Source organism: Trachypithecus francoisi, unplaced genomic scaffold (assembly GCF_009764315.1).
Source record: "Trachypithecus francoisi isolate TF-2019V2 unplaced genomic scaffold, Tfra_2.0 Lachesis_group7, whole genome shotgun sequence".
Classification (NCBI taxonomy): domain Eukaryota; kingdom Metazoa; phylum Chordata; class Mammalia; order Primates; family Cercopithecidae; genus Trachypithecus; species Trachypithecus francoisi.
The window spans coordinates 58,631,279-58,647,711 of record NW_022681472.1 but is presented as its reverse complement, the minus strand read 5'-3'; the positions used below and the strand labels follow the sequence as shown (position 1 = coordinate 58,647,711).

Sequence of the window (16,433 nt, the reverse complement as noted above, 5' to 3'; positions counted from 1 at the left end):
TTCTCCATTAAAAAAAAAAACAAAAAACAAAAAACTTGAGTGCTTTGTATAGAACAGATACTGGATCAAAAAGATGATTATAGGCTGGGTGTGGTGGCTCATGCCTGTAATCTAAGCACTTTGGGAGGCCAACAAAGGAGGACAGATTGAGCCTAGGAGTTCAAGACCAGCCTGGGCAACACAGTGAGACCTAAGCGCCACAGATAGTAAAAAAAAAAAAAAAAAATCAGCCAAGGCTTGGTGCAGCAGCTCACGCCTGTAATACCAACACTTTGAGAGGCCAAGGCAGGTGGGTCACTTGAGGTCAGGAGTTCAAGAACAGCCTGGTCAACATGTGAAACCCTGTCTCTACTAAAAATACAAAAATTAGCTAGGCGTGGTGGCAGGTGCCTATAATCCCAGCTACTCGGAGACTGAAGCAGGAGAATCACTTGAAACCAGGAGGCGAAGGTTGCGGTGAGCTGAGACTGTACTACTGCACTCCAGCCTGGGCAACAGAGTAAGACTCCGTCTCGAAAAAAAAAATTAGCCAAGTGCTTGCTTGAACCTGGGAGGTGGGGGTTTCAGTGAGCCGAGATCGCGCTACTGTACTCCAGCCTGGTGAAAGAGCGAGACACCGTCTGAAAAAAAAAAAAAAAGAAAGAAAGAAAATCCCCATTTCAAACCAGACACCCGTAGTCTCAACTACTCAGAAGGCTGAGGTGGGAGGATCATTTGAGCAGAGGAGGCTGAGGGTTCAGTGAACTGTGATTACCCCACTGCACTCCAGCCTAGGTGACAGTGCAAGACCCTGGTTCAAAAAAAATAGACGATATACATGATCACCATCTCAGGAGTTCAGATCTGGGTGGAGCATGGGCAGGATTCAGTATTGTAAAAAATGTTTCTTGCAAAATGACTGCTCCCAGCATGAAGGTGTAGACAATGTACGCTGGGAGCAAAGGAGAACCATCAATTCGTCCTGGTGTTATCAAGGAAGGCTTCAACCAGGTGACAGTGGTACAAAGATCTTGAAAGCCAAGAAGGCAAAGGAGGCCTGGATGCAAATGTACATTTCTCGTACACGGCCTCCCCTTGTACTTTAAAGAAAATCCCCATTTCAGCCGGGCGCAGTAGCTCACGCCTGTAATCCCAGCACTTTGGAAGGTCAAGGAGGGCAGATCACAAGGTCAAGACATTGAGACCATCCTGGCCAACATGGTGAAACCCCGTCTCTACTAAAAATACAAAAATTAGCTGGTCATGGTGGCTTGTGCCTGTAATCCCAGCTACTCAGGAGGCTGAGGCAGGAGAATCGCTTGAACCTGGGAGGCAGAGGTTTCAGTGAGCCGAGATCGCGCCACTGCACTCCAGCCCAGTGAAAGAACAAGTCTCCGTCTGAAAAAAAAAGAAAGAAAAAAAATCCCCATTTCAAACCATGACCTATAACTTCCTCAGTAGCCTAGCTCCTCCTGCCTTACTTTCCAACCTCATCCCCTCCCACTCTCCCTGACACCCTCTGCACCTCCAGCCACACTGCATCCCATGGGGCCAGCTCTTTAGTGCTATAAGACTGCCTTAGCTGCTCCCTCTACTTAGGTGCACTTGCCTGGGATCCTTCTATCCTCTCATGAGGTTTTCAGCTTAAATATCTCCTTGGAGCAAGCTTCTCCTATATTTCATACCAAACCAGTTGCCCAGTCACACTCATCACTCTGTTACAATTTGGTACACTGCAGTGAACTTACTTACCTTCATGGTACTTGTGTGTGTGCGTGTGTGTGTGTGTATTTGACATGTACTTATCTTTGTCTCCCCTGGCCTGTCTTGTTCACTGCTGCTGTGCCTGGAACAGTGCCTAGAACACAGTAGATGCTCAACAAATAGTTGTCCAATGGAGTGGATAAACAAACAAAGGCATGCACAACACAGTGTTTCCTGAATGAGGATGTGGCACTGAGACATGAAAATGCACCATATGTTTGAGGAACAGCAAGCAGTTTGCTGTGGCTGTGGGCAAGGGTAAGTCTGGGTGGGAGAGGAGGTGGGGAGGGTTGGGAGAGTCCTATAGTTGGAGGCGGACTGGATAGTTCAGAACTGAATGGCCTTTCATCTCCTGGCAACAGGAGCCACGGATCATTTTTAAGGAGAGAATGTTATGATTGGATCATGACTTTTAAAAAGCCATTCCAGCCACAGTGTGGAGCTTGGGCAGTGGAAAATAAGCTGGAGTGTGGGTGGAGGTTGGGTGGGGGGATTGCAGATTGTTTAATCCGAGCAAGACTTGATGACAGATTGATCTAGTGCAACATTTCCAGGGTAGAAATGGAAAATGAGAACAGAGACATTTCTGAGGCAAAACTGCTGGGTTCTGGGGACCAATCAGATCCAGGGCTTTGAGAGAGAAGGTGAAGGCTGGAAGGAGGCAAGGCTTGCATCCGGGAAGGAGTAGAAACAGCAATTTTAGTTTTGGATATGTTGAATCTGAGGAGCCCGGGAAACATCTTTCTCTGAATCTCTAGGAATTGTGCCACCACCACACTGTTCCTCCTACCCCTTTTCTCTTTTCTTTCCTGTTTTGAATCACTCTCACAAGTCAAGACCGCTCCCTGCTTCTCAGCCCGCTGGGGAGCCAGGCCAGCAGGCCCCACATTCGTGAGGAAGGGACAGGGTTCTCGCCTGTAGGGTCTGGCAGAAGCCACCCCAGGGGAGGGCCCCGACAGGAAGGAAGGTAGGCCTGCGGAGGGGCACACAGGAGCTTCCTCTCCCGCCGCAGTGTTCAGGGCCAGCTGCTCCAGCCCTCAGGCTGGGTCAACAGGATGGGACAGCCCAGGCGGAAGGAAGCCTGTGGGGAGGGACACCCCGCAGACAGAAGCAGGGACATGGGGTGGGGAGAGGCAGGAAGAGCTGCCGAGCTGCTGAGCTGGCGCCTTTCCAGCAGACTCAGGAGGGGCGGTGACAGGAGGCCATTCCGTCCTCATTCCCGCAGCCCTGGGCCTCTCTGGTCCTGGCCAACAGTATTACCATTATTATTGCTGTTGTTCGCTAGCCTGGGCCTTAGATATATTAGAAAAAAAACATCGGAAGATACGCATAGCATTGGCAGTTTATAAAACAATTAATTCCCTTCCTAGGCTCACTCTGTGATTATTGGGATAGAAATGCTATTTGCATTACCAACCTTTCAGTTACAGAGACGTGAGTGCTCGCAGGAGGGACAGTGAATTTTGCCTTAAATTCAGCCTAAATCGGAGATCTTATCTCCGATTTGCTTTAAGCCCCGTTATCACTACCTTCCTCTCCAACAACAGCTGTTGTGATCGCGCACAAACGGCCAAAAGGGGGCAAATCCGTGCCAAAGCAGAGCCCTGGGCTTTCCTGATCAGAAGGCCCAGCCCCAGCCCCGGGCTCAGCACGCGGGCGGCTTCCTTTCAGAAACCCAGCCTGCCTCCCACCGGCTGGAACGGGTGGGTGGGGCGGTAGTGGTGGCGGTTTCTGGGGACGGCCGGCAAACCACCTCCAGGCGTGCTCCAGCGGGAGCCTGGAGACCCTAGGAGAGCCCTCCCCACAAGCGGCTTCCAGGCAGATGCTTCCAGAGGTCTTTGTCCGGGGTGGGGGTGAGATGGGGTCTACCTTTGAAACAGCTACAATTTAAACTTCAGCTACACCGAGCTCAAACTCGATTCCGCAGCCGAGTGTCGGCGCCAGAGAACGATAAAAACTCGGGTCTACGGCTCCCTACCACGCCCCTGGTCCCGTCCTGGGGCTTCCAGGAGTCCTCACGCCATCCTCTGGGTTGCCCAGGAGGAAGGATGGGCGAGGCGGGCAGGCGCTGCGGGCACTGCAGATGGGGAGGGCGAGCCCGCGGCACGGCGTGAGCGGGGGAGGGGCTCGCGAGCAGGTGTCGGCTCCATGACAGGGTCCCCCATCCCGCGCCCCAGTGCTCCCCGAGGCTCAGCGAGGCAAAACCCAGATAATGCTTCAGAAATGCAGCTTAGTCGGTCACCGGGTTCTGCTTCCTCATCGGACGCGCAAGAGGATGGCGCTTCCAATGCAAATCTCTTGGCTCCGGCCCCTTGGCTGGCAGCCGCCGCGTCCCCCGCCTGCCTGGCGTCCCGCCCACTCCGTGGCGGGCTGAGACGAGGCCCGGCGCTGAGGGGACTGGGCGGAGCGGGCATCCCTCCCCACCCCCCACGTGGGGCCGGCCCTCCGCAGTGCCTGGGCGCGCTGCCGTCGCCGCGCCTCCCCGCCCGCTGCACCGCCTCTCTAGGCAGGGGCGGGGGACGAGGGGCGAGGAGTGGGCGAGGGGTGGGCTAGGGGCGGGGGGCGTCACTGAATCAGGTGGCCTCTGGAGTTCCCCCGGGCAGGGCCGAGGGAACACGCTGCCGGGGATTGTGTACACGCTCCACTGACACCAGCTTCACGCTGCCGGGCAGTCGCTGATCACGCGTGGCCCCGCGAGCCCATTGGCCGGCGCCTCACACACCTTTGCCGCTGATTGGCCGGCCTCAGGCTCCGCCCCCGCCCCCGCCCGCAGCGCGGGGCAGGCTGAGCCGCTACCTGAATGGGGAGGGGGCAGACGGCGCTGAGCGCGGCGGCGGCGGGAGCGACGTCGAGTGTCTCCGGGCGCCCGTCTGTGGCCAAGCAGCCAGCAGCCTAGCAGCCAGTCAGCTTGCCGCCGGCGGCCAAGCAGCCAACCATGCTCAACTTCGGTGCCTCTCTCCAGCAGACTGCAGTAAGTCATTTGGGGATGCCCCTGTGCTTCCTCGCCTGGTCGTGTCTGGGGGGGCCAAAGGGGGCGCGAACCCCGAGCCCCTGACATCAGCCACGCCTGAGAATCGGGGCTGCAGCGGAGTCGTGGGGAAGGAAAGGGCTTCCTGCCTGCAGACTATGGGCATTAGTGAGGGCGTGTGTGCTGGGGAGGGGGTCGAAGCTGGGGACTCGGATCTTGAGACGGGAACAGGGGTCTTGCTCTAGATGTACTGAGGAGGGGAAGGGGCAACTCCGCATGGAGACCCGAGAGGGCTGGTGAGGAGGAGGATGACTGTGGAGGGGGGGAGGAGTGAGGAGGGGGCTGTTGCCCTGCAGCGAGGTTGGGGTACGGCGTGGAAAGGGAGTCGTGGGAGGGACAAGGGGGCTATCCTGCACCTGGCACCGAAGAGAGATGCCCGGTCTGGCTCAGGAACGCGAACCAGGGTAGGAGGGGGCTGCTCGCAAGCACTCGGGAGGCGGGGTGCCCACAGGAGAGGCCAGTGGGCTACCCATCCTGGGGGTCTGAACCCACGCTTGGAAGACGGGGGCTGCTCAGCAGATAGCCGGGGGCCGGGGGAAGGGGCGCCTGGCGTCGGCGCAGGGGATGACACGAGGGCCCGCCGACCGCCCTGGGGGACGAGTTGCTCCTCCAGACGTCTGGAGGGGGACTCTTACCCCAGGGGCAGGTGGCCGCCTTCTGACGACCCCTTGGAAGAGGCGGGGAGCCGCTTCGGGGGCGGGAGGGTGGGAAGCGGGACCCAGCAGCTGGGGCGGGAAGGTGGGCGGGGGGAGCTGGGCCGCGAGACGCGGGGGCCGCGCGTCTGGAGCCGGGGCCTGTGGGGGCTGCACGTCTGAGAACCCGTGGAGACGCGCGGCGGGAGGGGCCTGGAGCTGCCGGAAGCCACGGGGAGGGGGCGCCGCGTCTGCAGGGAGAGACGGGGTGGTCTGAGGTCCCGTGGGCCGCGTGGGCGGGAAGTGCCGAGGGCTCGGCTGGGTTCCCGGGGGCTGCTGGCGGGAGGAGGGCGGCGGCTGGGTTTCCGCGGGGACCTGGCTCCTCCTCCCGCATCTGAGGCGGAGGCCGGGGGTGGGTCGGGAGCGGGTGCGCCCGGGGAGCTTCTCGTCCCGGAGTGACCCAGCCCCGGCCTCCGCCAGGGGCGGGAGCGAGGCCCGGCCCCGCTGTCGGTTCCTAAGGGAACGGCGGCTCGCGGGGAGCTGGAAGGGGCGGGCGCCTCCCGGAGCCTGGCGCCCGCAGCCCCGCCCCTCCCCGAGGGCCCGGCGCGCACGGCCGGGCGGTTGGCGGCGGCGCCCGCGGCCCCTCCCCCGGGTCGGGCGCGGGCGGGGGCCCGCAGGCTCAGGAAGTAGGGGAAAGGTGACGGCGCGGCAATTCCCAGTTCACGTTTCCTGCGCCTCCCGGAGCAGCCGCTGATCACGCTTTGTTCACATGCCTCGCCCCCTCCTTGCCCACGCCCCCGCCCCGGGCCGCACAGCCAATCCGGGCCCGGGCCGCCGAGCCGGCCGGCCAATGGCGGGGGCAGGGACGCGGGGACGTGCGAGCGCTGAGGAATGTTCCCAGTGACTCACCCTCGAGCCTCATTGAGGTTAGGGCGGCCCCATCCGTGGGTCCCGGCTAGCGAGGATCTCCCCCGCCGTCCGCCCCCGCCCCTCGTCTGCCTCCCCCGCCAGCGCCTCCGCCCGCGCTTCCCTTTCCTGCGTCGCGCCCCACTCCCTTTCCTCCCCTCCCTGTTTCCCTTCCTGTCTTTCCCAGCTCACGCTCTCCTTCCCTGCCGCAGGCCTGCCTTTCTTTTTTCCTTTCTTTGCATTGGCGTCTTGGGGCTGTTACACGCGCGCTGTCCATTGCAGCTTACATAAAGGCGGGCGCGATTATGCAATTGCATTGTTAGAGATATTTCAAGAGCAGTGGCTCGTTGTCTTAGGATTTCAACACGAAGGCATCATGCATTTTGAAAAACTGGTATTGAGAATAATACCTTGCAACGTAAAGAATTTTTTTTTTTTTTTTTTTTTGGTATTTTTACACAATCTCTGACCAAACAAGTCTGAACAGTTTTTTTTTTTTAATGAAAAATAGGAGAAATGGTGGGTAGTACGTTTTTTTATAGTGTAGTTCAAAGTTTACTATAAAACATTAGGTAGGAGTTCTACACATAAGTGCAAAACGTGCTGTTATTTTGTCATCAAGCAGTTCTTTAAGGAATTGAAATATATTCTACTTTGATTATGCTCACTCTTTAAAGTCGGTTTTTGCAAATTCCAAGTAGAATATTACATTTTTTGATTATCCAGTTTTTAGTAATTTTGCATTAGCTAAGTTGTAGTTATGCATGGCAAACCATTGTGTCAAATAGATTCAGTAAAAGGGAGCACAAATATGAAGAGGTTGAAAGTTAATTAAAATAAGCGTTGGAATTTTTTTCTATGTATTTCACTTGATTTTTCTTTACCATAATCAAGTTATCAAATAACTTTAGATCTTAAATAATACAATTTTAACTTGAAAGATACCCTGAGGATCCCTTATCTTTTGATTTTTATCCCAAAGTGCAAAGTGACTTTCCAAAGGTCAGACCCATAGCAACAAGCCAGAGCTCTACTACATTTTGTCTTTATTAGAAGGTTTTGGCTTTCTTTTTTTCTATCAGGAATTTTTACCTCAAAAGACCTCATACCATGCCTGTAATATTTTAAAAAGATAAATTTTTCGCAGCACTCTCCCTTATTTTGTCCGACTCTAGTTCAGGTAGCTACTCTGGAAAGTCTTTATAAAACACTTTTTTTTCTTCTTAGCCAAATACTTCTCTTTTTGGATCACAAATGCATTGATAATTTTCGTCTTAGTCCCCTTAATGGGACTAGGTGTGCCTCTCTTCCATGAAAGGATATCAGTGTTAAAGTCTAAGTGTTAGAGAAAGAATGAGGAAGATTTTATTGCCACTACTGTGAGGTTTGGGTTACCTACCTAACAAGTGTAGCTGAACTTCCTAAGTATCGTAGTAGGTGTGAGAGGAAAATTATTTCTGATTCTAACTTGGAAAGTTGTGAGTTGTTAAAAAAACAAAACAGTATTTGCTCGTTTCTCTGTCATTTGGATGACAAAAAATATGCTTATAAACTTTCCTCTTGTTTTTGTAGGAGGAAAGAATGAAAATGATTTCTGAAAGGCCAAAAGAGAGTATGTATTCCTGGAACAAAACTGCAGAGAAAAGTGATTTTGAAGCTGTAGAAGCACTTATGTCAATGAGCTGCAGTTGGAAGTCTGACTTTAAGAAATACGTTGAGAACAGACCTGTTACACCAGTGTCTGATTTGTCAGAGGAAGAGAATCTGCTTCCTGGAACACCTGATTTTCATACAATCCCAGCATTTGTAAGTATTATTGTTTTTAAGATAGATGTAAATTACAGAATTTCTAAAAATTTACGTAATAAACTGTAGATTTCTCATGCTTATATATTTCCCTTTTCTTTAGTGTTTGACTCCACCTTACAGTCCTTCTGACTTTGAACCCTCTCAAGTGTCAAATCTGATGGCACCAGCGCCATCTACTGTACACTTCAAGTCACTCTCAGATACTGCCAGACCTCACATTGCTGCACCTTTCAAAGAGGAAGAAAAGAGCCCAGTATCTGCCCCCAAACTCCCCAAAGCTCAGGCAACAAGTGTGATTCGTCATACAGCTGATGCCCAGCTGTGTAACCACCAGTCCTGCCCAGTGAAAGCAGCCAGCATCCTCAACTATCAGGACAATTCTTTTAGAAGAAGAACCCACCTAACTGTTGAGGCTGCAAGAAAGAACATACCATGTGCCGCTGTGTCACCAAACAGATCCAAATGTGAGAGAAACACAGTGGCAGATGTTGATGAGAAAGCAAATGCCGCACTTTATGACTTTTCCGTGCCTTCCTCAGAGACGGTCATCTGCAGGTCTCAGCCAGCCCCCGTGTCCCCACAGCAGAAGTCAGTGTTGGTCTCTCCACCTGCAGTACCTGCAGGGGGAGTGCCACCTATGCCGGTCATCTGCCAGATGGTTCCCCTTCCTGCCAGCAACCCTGTTGTGACAACAGTCGTTCCCAGCACTCCTCCCAGCCAGCCACCAGCCGTTTGCCCCCCTGTTGTGTTCATGGGCACACAAGTCCCCAAAGGCGCCGTCATGTTTGTGGTACCCCAGCCCGTTGTGCAAAGTTCAAAGCCTCCAGTGGTGAGCCCGAATGGCACCAGACTCTCTCCCATTGCCCCTGCTCCTGGGTTTTCCCCTTCAGCAGCAAAAGTCACTCCTCAGATTGACTCGTCAAGGATAAGAAGTCACATCTGTAGCCACCCAGGATGTGGCAAGACATACTTTAAAAGTTCCCATCTGAAGGCCCACACGAGGACGCACACAGGTACCAGCCACTTCTTTCTTATGTCTTTAGTGTTTAAATGAAGAGGTTTTGGCTGTGATCACACATTTAAACCCAGGATGATAAGGAAGAACTTGCCTTAGCTAGTTTAGAGGATGGTATTTACCAGTGCAGGGTCCTCCAAAAGGCTTTATTGGAGGCCGCTCACAAGTGCCATAATCCCTGCACTTTAGGAGACCAAGGTGGGAGGATTGTTTGAACGCAGGAGTTCAAGAGCAGCCTGTGCAACATAGTGAGACCTCATCTCTACAAATAATTTAAAAATAAATAAGTGTGTAAATAAAGATTTGATTGATGTGCTTTTGTTTCAGTCTCTCAAATGATGATTCTGTAGATGTCTGAGTAGTTACTTTAATAAGGGATCTTTAAAGCTTTTGAATCATAGTTGAAGTCAGGAAGTCTTTTCATTTTTGGCTTTTTAAAGGGATGAAGTCTTGCTCTATTGCCCAAACTGGTCTCAAACTTCTGGGCTCAAGCTGTCCTCCTGCCCCAGCCTTCTGAGTAGTTGGGACTGCAGATGCATACCACCCCACCCGGCTGCCTTATTTCATGAGAAGAGTTCTGTAAATGTGATCAAGTGACAAGTTGAAATTGGAGCAATACATATCTCATATTCATTTGATGGTTTGATTTATTAGCTTTTATTATTTAAAATATATCTCCTCATATACTTCTAGATAGAATTGAACATATAATTCACCGCAATCTTATACATAACAATGATTTGTATTTCTTTGTTTTAGGAGAAAAACCTTTCAGCTGTAGCTGGAAAGGTTGTGAAAGGAGGTTTGCCCGTTCTGATGAACTGTCCAGACACAGGCGAACCCACACGGGTGAGAAGAAATTTGCGTGCCCCATGTGTGACCGGCGGTTCATGAGGAGTGACCATTTGACCAAGCATGCACGGCGCCATCTATCAGCCAAGAAACTACCAAACTGGCAGATGGAAGTGAGCAAGTTAAACGACATTGCTCTACCTCCAACCCCTGCTCCCACACAGTGACAGACTGGAAAGTGAAGAGTCAGAACTAACTTTGGTCTCAGCGGGAGCCAGTGGTGATGTAAAAATGCTTCCACTGCAAGTCTGTGGCCCCACAACATGGGCTTAAAGCAGAAGCCCCACAGCCTGGCGCGAAGGCCCCTCCTGGGTTAGGTGACAAAAAGGGCTTCGGCCACAGGCAGGTCACAGAATGGCAGGTTTCATTTCTTATCACATAAGAGAGATGAGAAAGCTTTTATTCCTTTGAATATTTTTTTGAAGGTTTCAGATGAGGTCAACACAGGTAGCACAGATTTTGAATCTGTGTGCATATTTGTTACTTTACTTTTGCTGTTTATACTTGAGACCAACTTTTCAATGTGATTCTTCTAAAGCACTGGTTTCAAGAATATGGAGGCTGGAAATAAACATTACGGTACAGAGATGGAGATGTAAAATCAGTTTGTATTATTACAAATATTGTCATCTTTTTCTAGAGTTATCTTCTTTATTATTCCTAGTCTTTCCAGTCAACATCGTGGATATAGTGATTAAATATATCTAGAACTGTCATTTTTACACTATTGTGAATATTTGGAATTGAACGGCTGTATATTGCTAAGAGGGCCCAAAGAATTGGAATCCTCCTTAATTTAATTGCTTTGAAGCACAGCTACAATTTGTTTTTGTATTTTTGTTTTGAAAGTTTAACAAATGACTGTATCTAGGCATTTCATTATGCTTTGAACTTTAGTTTGCCTGCAGTTTCTTGTGTAGATTTGAAAATTGTATACCAATGTGTTTTCTGTAGACTCTAAGATACACTGCACTTTGTTTAGAAAAAAAATCTGAAGATGAAAATATATATTGTAAAGAAGGGATATTAAGAATCTTAGATAACTTCTTGAAAAAGATGGCTTATGTCATCAGTAAAGTACCTTTACATTATGAGGATATAATGTGTGCTTTATGGAATTAGAAAATTAGTGACCATTATTCACAGGTGGACAAATGTTGTCCTGTTAATTTATAGGAGTTTTTTGGGGATGTGGAGGTAGTTGGGTAGAAAAATTATTATTAGAACATTCACTTTTGTTAACAGTATTTCTCTTTTATTCTGTTATATAGTGGATGATATACACAGTGGCAACACAAAAGTAAATTGCTTAAAATATATAGTGAAAAATGTCACTATATCTTCCCATTTAACATTGTTTTTGTATATTGGGTGTAGATTTCTGACATCAAAACTTGGACCCTTGGAAAACAAAAGTTTTAATTAAAAAAAAATCCTTGTGACTTACAATTTGCACAGTATTTCTTTTGTTGTACTTTATATCTTGTTTACAATAAAGAACTTCCTTTGGTATATAGAATGGTCATTGCATTTCTTAAAAACCATTCTCAACTCTCACCTTGACACTGATCACTTCTATTATCGAAGGACTTAGTGTCTGAATTTCTCTAAGGGTCTCATTCAAATTTAGAACTGTAGGAGTATGTCTTTAACATGAATTGATTTAGAGAGTATACAAAGTGAGGCCAAGTATCTATCTATTTGGTGAGGTAATATGTGAACCAGCCAGTTCTAAGAAACCACATTTAATTTTTAAACGTTTTTTATTTTTCAAGACACAGTTTCACTCTGTCACCCAGGCTGGAGTTCAAGTGACATGATCTCAGCTCACTGCAACCTCTGCCTCCCAGGTTCAAGTGATTCTCCTGCCTCAGCCTCCAGAGTAGCTGGGATTACAGGCATGCACCATCACGCCTGGCTAATTTTTATGTTAGTAGAGACGGGGTTTCGCCATGTTGACCAGGCTGGTCTCAAACTCCTGACCTCAAGTGATCCGCCCATCTTGGCCTCCCAAAGTGCTACTTTTTAAGCATTCTTGAATGTTTTGGTGATTTGGGGTTGAAATACAGCCCCAACTCTCAATAAAATCTTGTTAAGTAGTAAAGTTGAAGGGAACACCACAGTGAATAATTACAAGCAATGAAACTGCTGTGGCAAATGAAAAGAAGACTGACTTATTAAACAGTGAGTAAATTGCTCACCTCTAGAAGTTAACTTGGACAATTAAGTGATACCTTAAATGCAATAAACATATTGGTACTTAAGCTGCATGAAAAGTAATCCACTTCTGAAGAGAAACACTTGTTAGTCACTCATCAGTAGAAAGAACTAAGGGCTGTAAATGCCACTTGGTGCATAGAGTATAATTTTGTAGATTCCTATTTTAGCTTGCACTGAAATCCCCTTGTGGTCAGGAGAACATCTTCCACAATGCCCAACTTAACCAGTGACCTAGAGTCTGCCTTACTGTTGAATAAACACCATGGTAAGGGTCTGTGTACTGACTTGGCACCAGTTGTAGGACAAGTGTCTTGGGACATCTGTACACCTGTTGCTACTTTTCTTGGAAACTTAATACCACATGAGTATGACACAGCTGCTGGAGAGAGGCTTTGCCATTCTGGCCTCTTGTGTAGCTTTGGTGTTGGGCGCCTGGAAGATCCTCTTCCTTTAGAGCTTTTCATGGTGGCAGGTCTCCAGAAGTGGGAATGGAGGAAGATTGCTGAAATATTTTCTGCCTCCCCTAATGCCCAGTCCTTTGTAATGATGTGGCCAGTGAAACTGTGCCACCCGTTGGCTGTGTTCTTTGCAGTCCTAGTTGGTATCTGAGATCTTTCCTTAAGAATCTTATAAACAGAGTTATTGTTTTTGAGTTGAATGTTGAAGCAGGATCTAATTTTTTTTTTTTTTTTTTAGATGGAGTCTTACTCTGTTGCCCAGGCTGGAGTGCAGTGGCATGATCTCAGCTCTCTGTAACCTCCACCTTCTGGGTTCAAGTGATTATCCTGCCTCAGCCTTCCCGAGTAGCTGGGACTACAGGCGCCCAAAACTAATAAGTTAAACTTAGTATAATACTATTAAGTTTTCATAAGGATACTAAAATGGAGAAAAGTTGAAGCAGAAACACCTTTTTACTAGCTTAATTTTTTACTAGCTTTTCTGCTTTTTTCTATTACAGGACCTAATCCAGGATCTCAAACTGCATTTAGCTGTCATGTCTCTGTAGCCTCCTCCAATCTGTAGTAGTTTTTGAGTCCTGTCATTTGAACATTACTTGTCAGTTACTTTGCAAAATGTCCCTTAATGTGGGTTTGTCTGATGTTTATTCATGATTAGATTGAGGCTATGGGGTATGTGGGAAAGATGCCCCAGAGTGATAATGCCCTTCTCAACACATCTTACCTACGAACACGTGGTGTCCATATGCATTACTAGTGATGCTAACCTCACTCACTTTGGCTAGGGTAATATCTGCTGGAATTTTCCACTGTAAATTTACCATGTTTCTCTTTATAATTATTAAATATGCAGAGAGACATACTTTAAGACTATGCAAATAACCTGTTTCTGCTTACACTTTTCCTCATTTATTTCAGTATCCTTATGGAAATCTTGCCTGGGGCAATTATTACTGTGATATGCTAATTCCCTCATTATTTATTAAGTTGGAATTATGTAAGAGTTGTTTCTTCTCTCCATTTATTCAGTTTTTTTAAATGTCAGCATGGACTTGAATATTTATCTCATTCTTTGAGTTCTAACACTATACTTAATTATTCTGTGACTCAATTGTTCCATCTTCAGCCCTTATTAGCTCTTTCAGTATTCAACCATTTTTAATAACTGAAGATGAAAATTTTATATGGTTCAACCTATCATTTCTCACTGGAACGAGAACTGTTTGGTATTAGTAACTACTTTTTAAAAGTGTTTTCTACCTGCATTGCTGCCACCCTGTCTAATCCAGCATCTCTCACTCAAGCCAGTGCAGCCACCCCTAACTGGCCTCCCTGCCTCTGTCCTGTCTTCTTACTATCCAGTCTCCTCACAACAGAGTCTTTTGAAAATGCAAACCTGATCATGTCACTTTTCTGTTTAAAACACTTCGGAAATCTCCCAGTGCCCTCAGAGTCAGGTTTAGGTTTTATAACACGGTCTAGAACAGTGCTGTCTAATAGAAATATAATGTGAGCCATATATAATTTGAAATTGTCTAGTAGCCACATCAAAAAAGGAAAAAAAAAAAAGTATATTTAAATTTAAAATTTTTATTTAAAAAACATTTAATTTAATGTTCGTGGTAATCTTTGCAATCTAGTCTAGTCTCAGTAGGGACTAGCCTCATTCCAAGTGCCCTGTAGCCACAGGTGGCTGGTGGCTCTGCAGTGGACTAAACAGGTCTAGAAGACCCTGCACCTTTTGGCTTCTACCAACCTCCCACTACACCACTTTCCATCTTATACTGTACATTGTGTCTAAGCTCCGAGCCTTCCTATGTGCTATATGTCTTCTGGGAATGTTTTCCCTGCCCCCGACCCCTTTTGTCCCCCCTCCCGAGGCGTAGTCTCACCGTTGCCCAGCCTGGAGTGCAATGACGTGATCTCGGCTCACTGCAACCTCTGCCTCCCAGGTTCAAGTGATTCTCCTGCCTCAGCCTCCCAAGTATCTGGGATTACAGGTGCCCACCACCACACCCGGTTTATTTTTGTATTTTTAGTAGTGAGGGGGTTTCATCATGTTGGCCAGGCTAGTCTTGAACTCCTGACCTTAGGCGATCCACCAGCCTTGGCCTCCCAAAGTGTTGGGATTACAGGTGTGAGCCACGCGCCTGGCCTTCCCTGCCCTTTTACTTTGATATTTTCACTATCATAATAATCATTATTACCCTTTACTTCATGTCTTTTTTCCTTGACTGTAAAACTTCATGAGGACAAGCATCCTGTGGGTCTAGCTCACTGCTACATCACCAGCATCTAGCACAGTCCCTGACACGTAGCAGAGGCTTAACAATTTTACTAAACTGAAAGTTGAGCCACAAAGAGGCCTGTGCAATTTTCGGGAGGGAGAACAACTAGGAAGTTGTTACACGATGTGCAGGATACAGAAAAAGGAGGCGAGAAGCTGAAGATTGCCTTTTTCTTCTTCCCATCATTCTTTGATCGTGCTGGAAGGACCATGTATTCCATCTTCCAAACTCTTAAAGAGTCTCATGGCATTTGAATTCTCTTCATTGCATTTTTAAGGGGGCAGGGAAGAAATCTGATCAAGACAGATACACACTAGGCTCACTACGGCCCTTCATGTGAGTCTAATGCTTCAGCCTGGAAGGGCCGAGAAGTGTTGCCTTGGCTCTTACCCTACTCTTTCTGTTTAGAAGACTTTCAGAATAAGGCGGAGACAGAAATGGAGACTTCCGTCGAGCACACTGGACATCAGCAAAGCCCTGGAACTAGACAAGATCTTCTGGGCAGCATCTTAAGGGAATTTTATTCTGATGCCTTAATCCAGTCCTGGCATTTTGCTGACCAACTTAAGCAAAGCATGAGAAATGATAAAGCTGGTTTTCAAAGAGCACTGCCTCTAATTTTTTACACAGGTAACTGTGCCCTGGAGGTGTCAGTATCAGTGAAGAGTACTGATCAAATTAAAAGACCTGGTATATTAAGGTTCTCCCAGAGAAATAGAACCAATGGAACAAACAGAACAGATATACATATGTATTCCTTATATGAAACTGAATAAAAGGAATCGGATCATGTGATTATAGGGACTGAAACGTCGCAAGATCAGCAGTCAGCCAGCTAGAGACCCAGGAGAACCGATAGTGTAGTTCCAGTCCAAATGCCAGCACGTTCAAGAACCAGGAAGAGACTGTTTCAATGTGAGTACAAAGGCTGGAAGAAAAAGACAAAGTCCCAGCTCAAAGGCAGTCAGGCAGCAAGGCTTCCTCTTACTTAGCCTTTTGCTCCATTCAGGCCTTCAACTGATTGGATGAGGCCCATCTCCATTGGGGAGGGCAATCTACTGTATCCAGTCTACCAATCCACATGTTCATGTCCTCCAGAAACACCCTCACCCCCCCCCACCCACAATGTTTGACCACATATATGGGCATCCTGTGGCCCAATCGAGTTGTCACATACAATTACCCACCATGGGCCAGGTGTGGTGGCTCACACTTGTAATCCCAACACTTTGGGAGACCAAGGCAGGAGGATTGCTTGAGCCCAAGGAGCTTGAGACCAGCCTGGGCAACATAGGGACATCCCATCTAGACAAAAAAAAAAAAGGAAAAAGTTAGCCAGGTGTTACCATCACATTGGGGATTAAGTAAAAATAAATACATACATACATACATACAAATAAAAATAATAAATAAAAATTAGCCAGGCATGGTGGTGCGCACCTGTAGTCCTAGCTATTTAGAGGCTGAGGTAGGAGGATCACT

General features: G+C 48.1%; 1 protein-coding gene across 2 annotated transcripts; it reads left to right on the top strand.

Annotated features, from left to right (window-relative positions):
• Positions 1-4,356: 4,356 nt before the first annotated feature.
• On the top strand, positions 4,357-11,500 carry KLF10 (Kruppel like factor 10). 2 transcript variants are annotated; one of them, XM_033202401.1, is made up of 4 exons: positions 4,357-4,714; positions 7,882-8,115; positions 8,219-9,131; positions 9,893-11,500. In XM_033202401.1, the coding sequence occupies exons 1-4, from the start codon at positions 4,679-4,681 to the stop codon at positions 10,150-10,152; spliced, it is 1,443 nt and encodes a 480-aa protein (XP_033058292.1). In that variant the 5' UTR covers positions 4,357-4,678; the 3' UTR covers positions 10,153-11,500. The 2 variants fall into 2 exon arrangements, with proteins under 2 accessions (XP_033058292.1, XP_033058293.1); XM_033202402.1 differs by lacking the exon at positions 4,357-4,714 and adding an exon at positions 5,918-6,329.
• The last annotated feature ends 4,933 nt before the right edge of the window (positions 11,501-16,433 follow it).

Bases quoted from the DNA above. Each gene is read 5' to 3' on its own strand.
- KLF10 (XM_033202401.1), top strand. From the start codon at position 4,679: ATGCTCAACTTCGGTGCCTCTCTCCAGCAGACTGCA. The intron at 4,715-7,881 runs GTAAGTCATTTG...TTGTTTTTGTAG, and splicing joins CCTCTCTCCAGCAGACTGCA to GAGGAAAGAATGAAAATGAT. The intron at 9,132-9,892 runs GTACCAGCCACT...TCTTTGTTTTAG, and splicing joins CCACACGAGGACGCACACAG to GAGAAAAACCTTTCAGCTGT.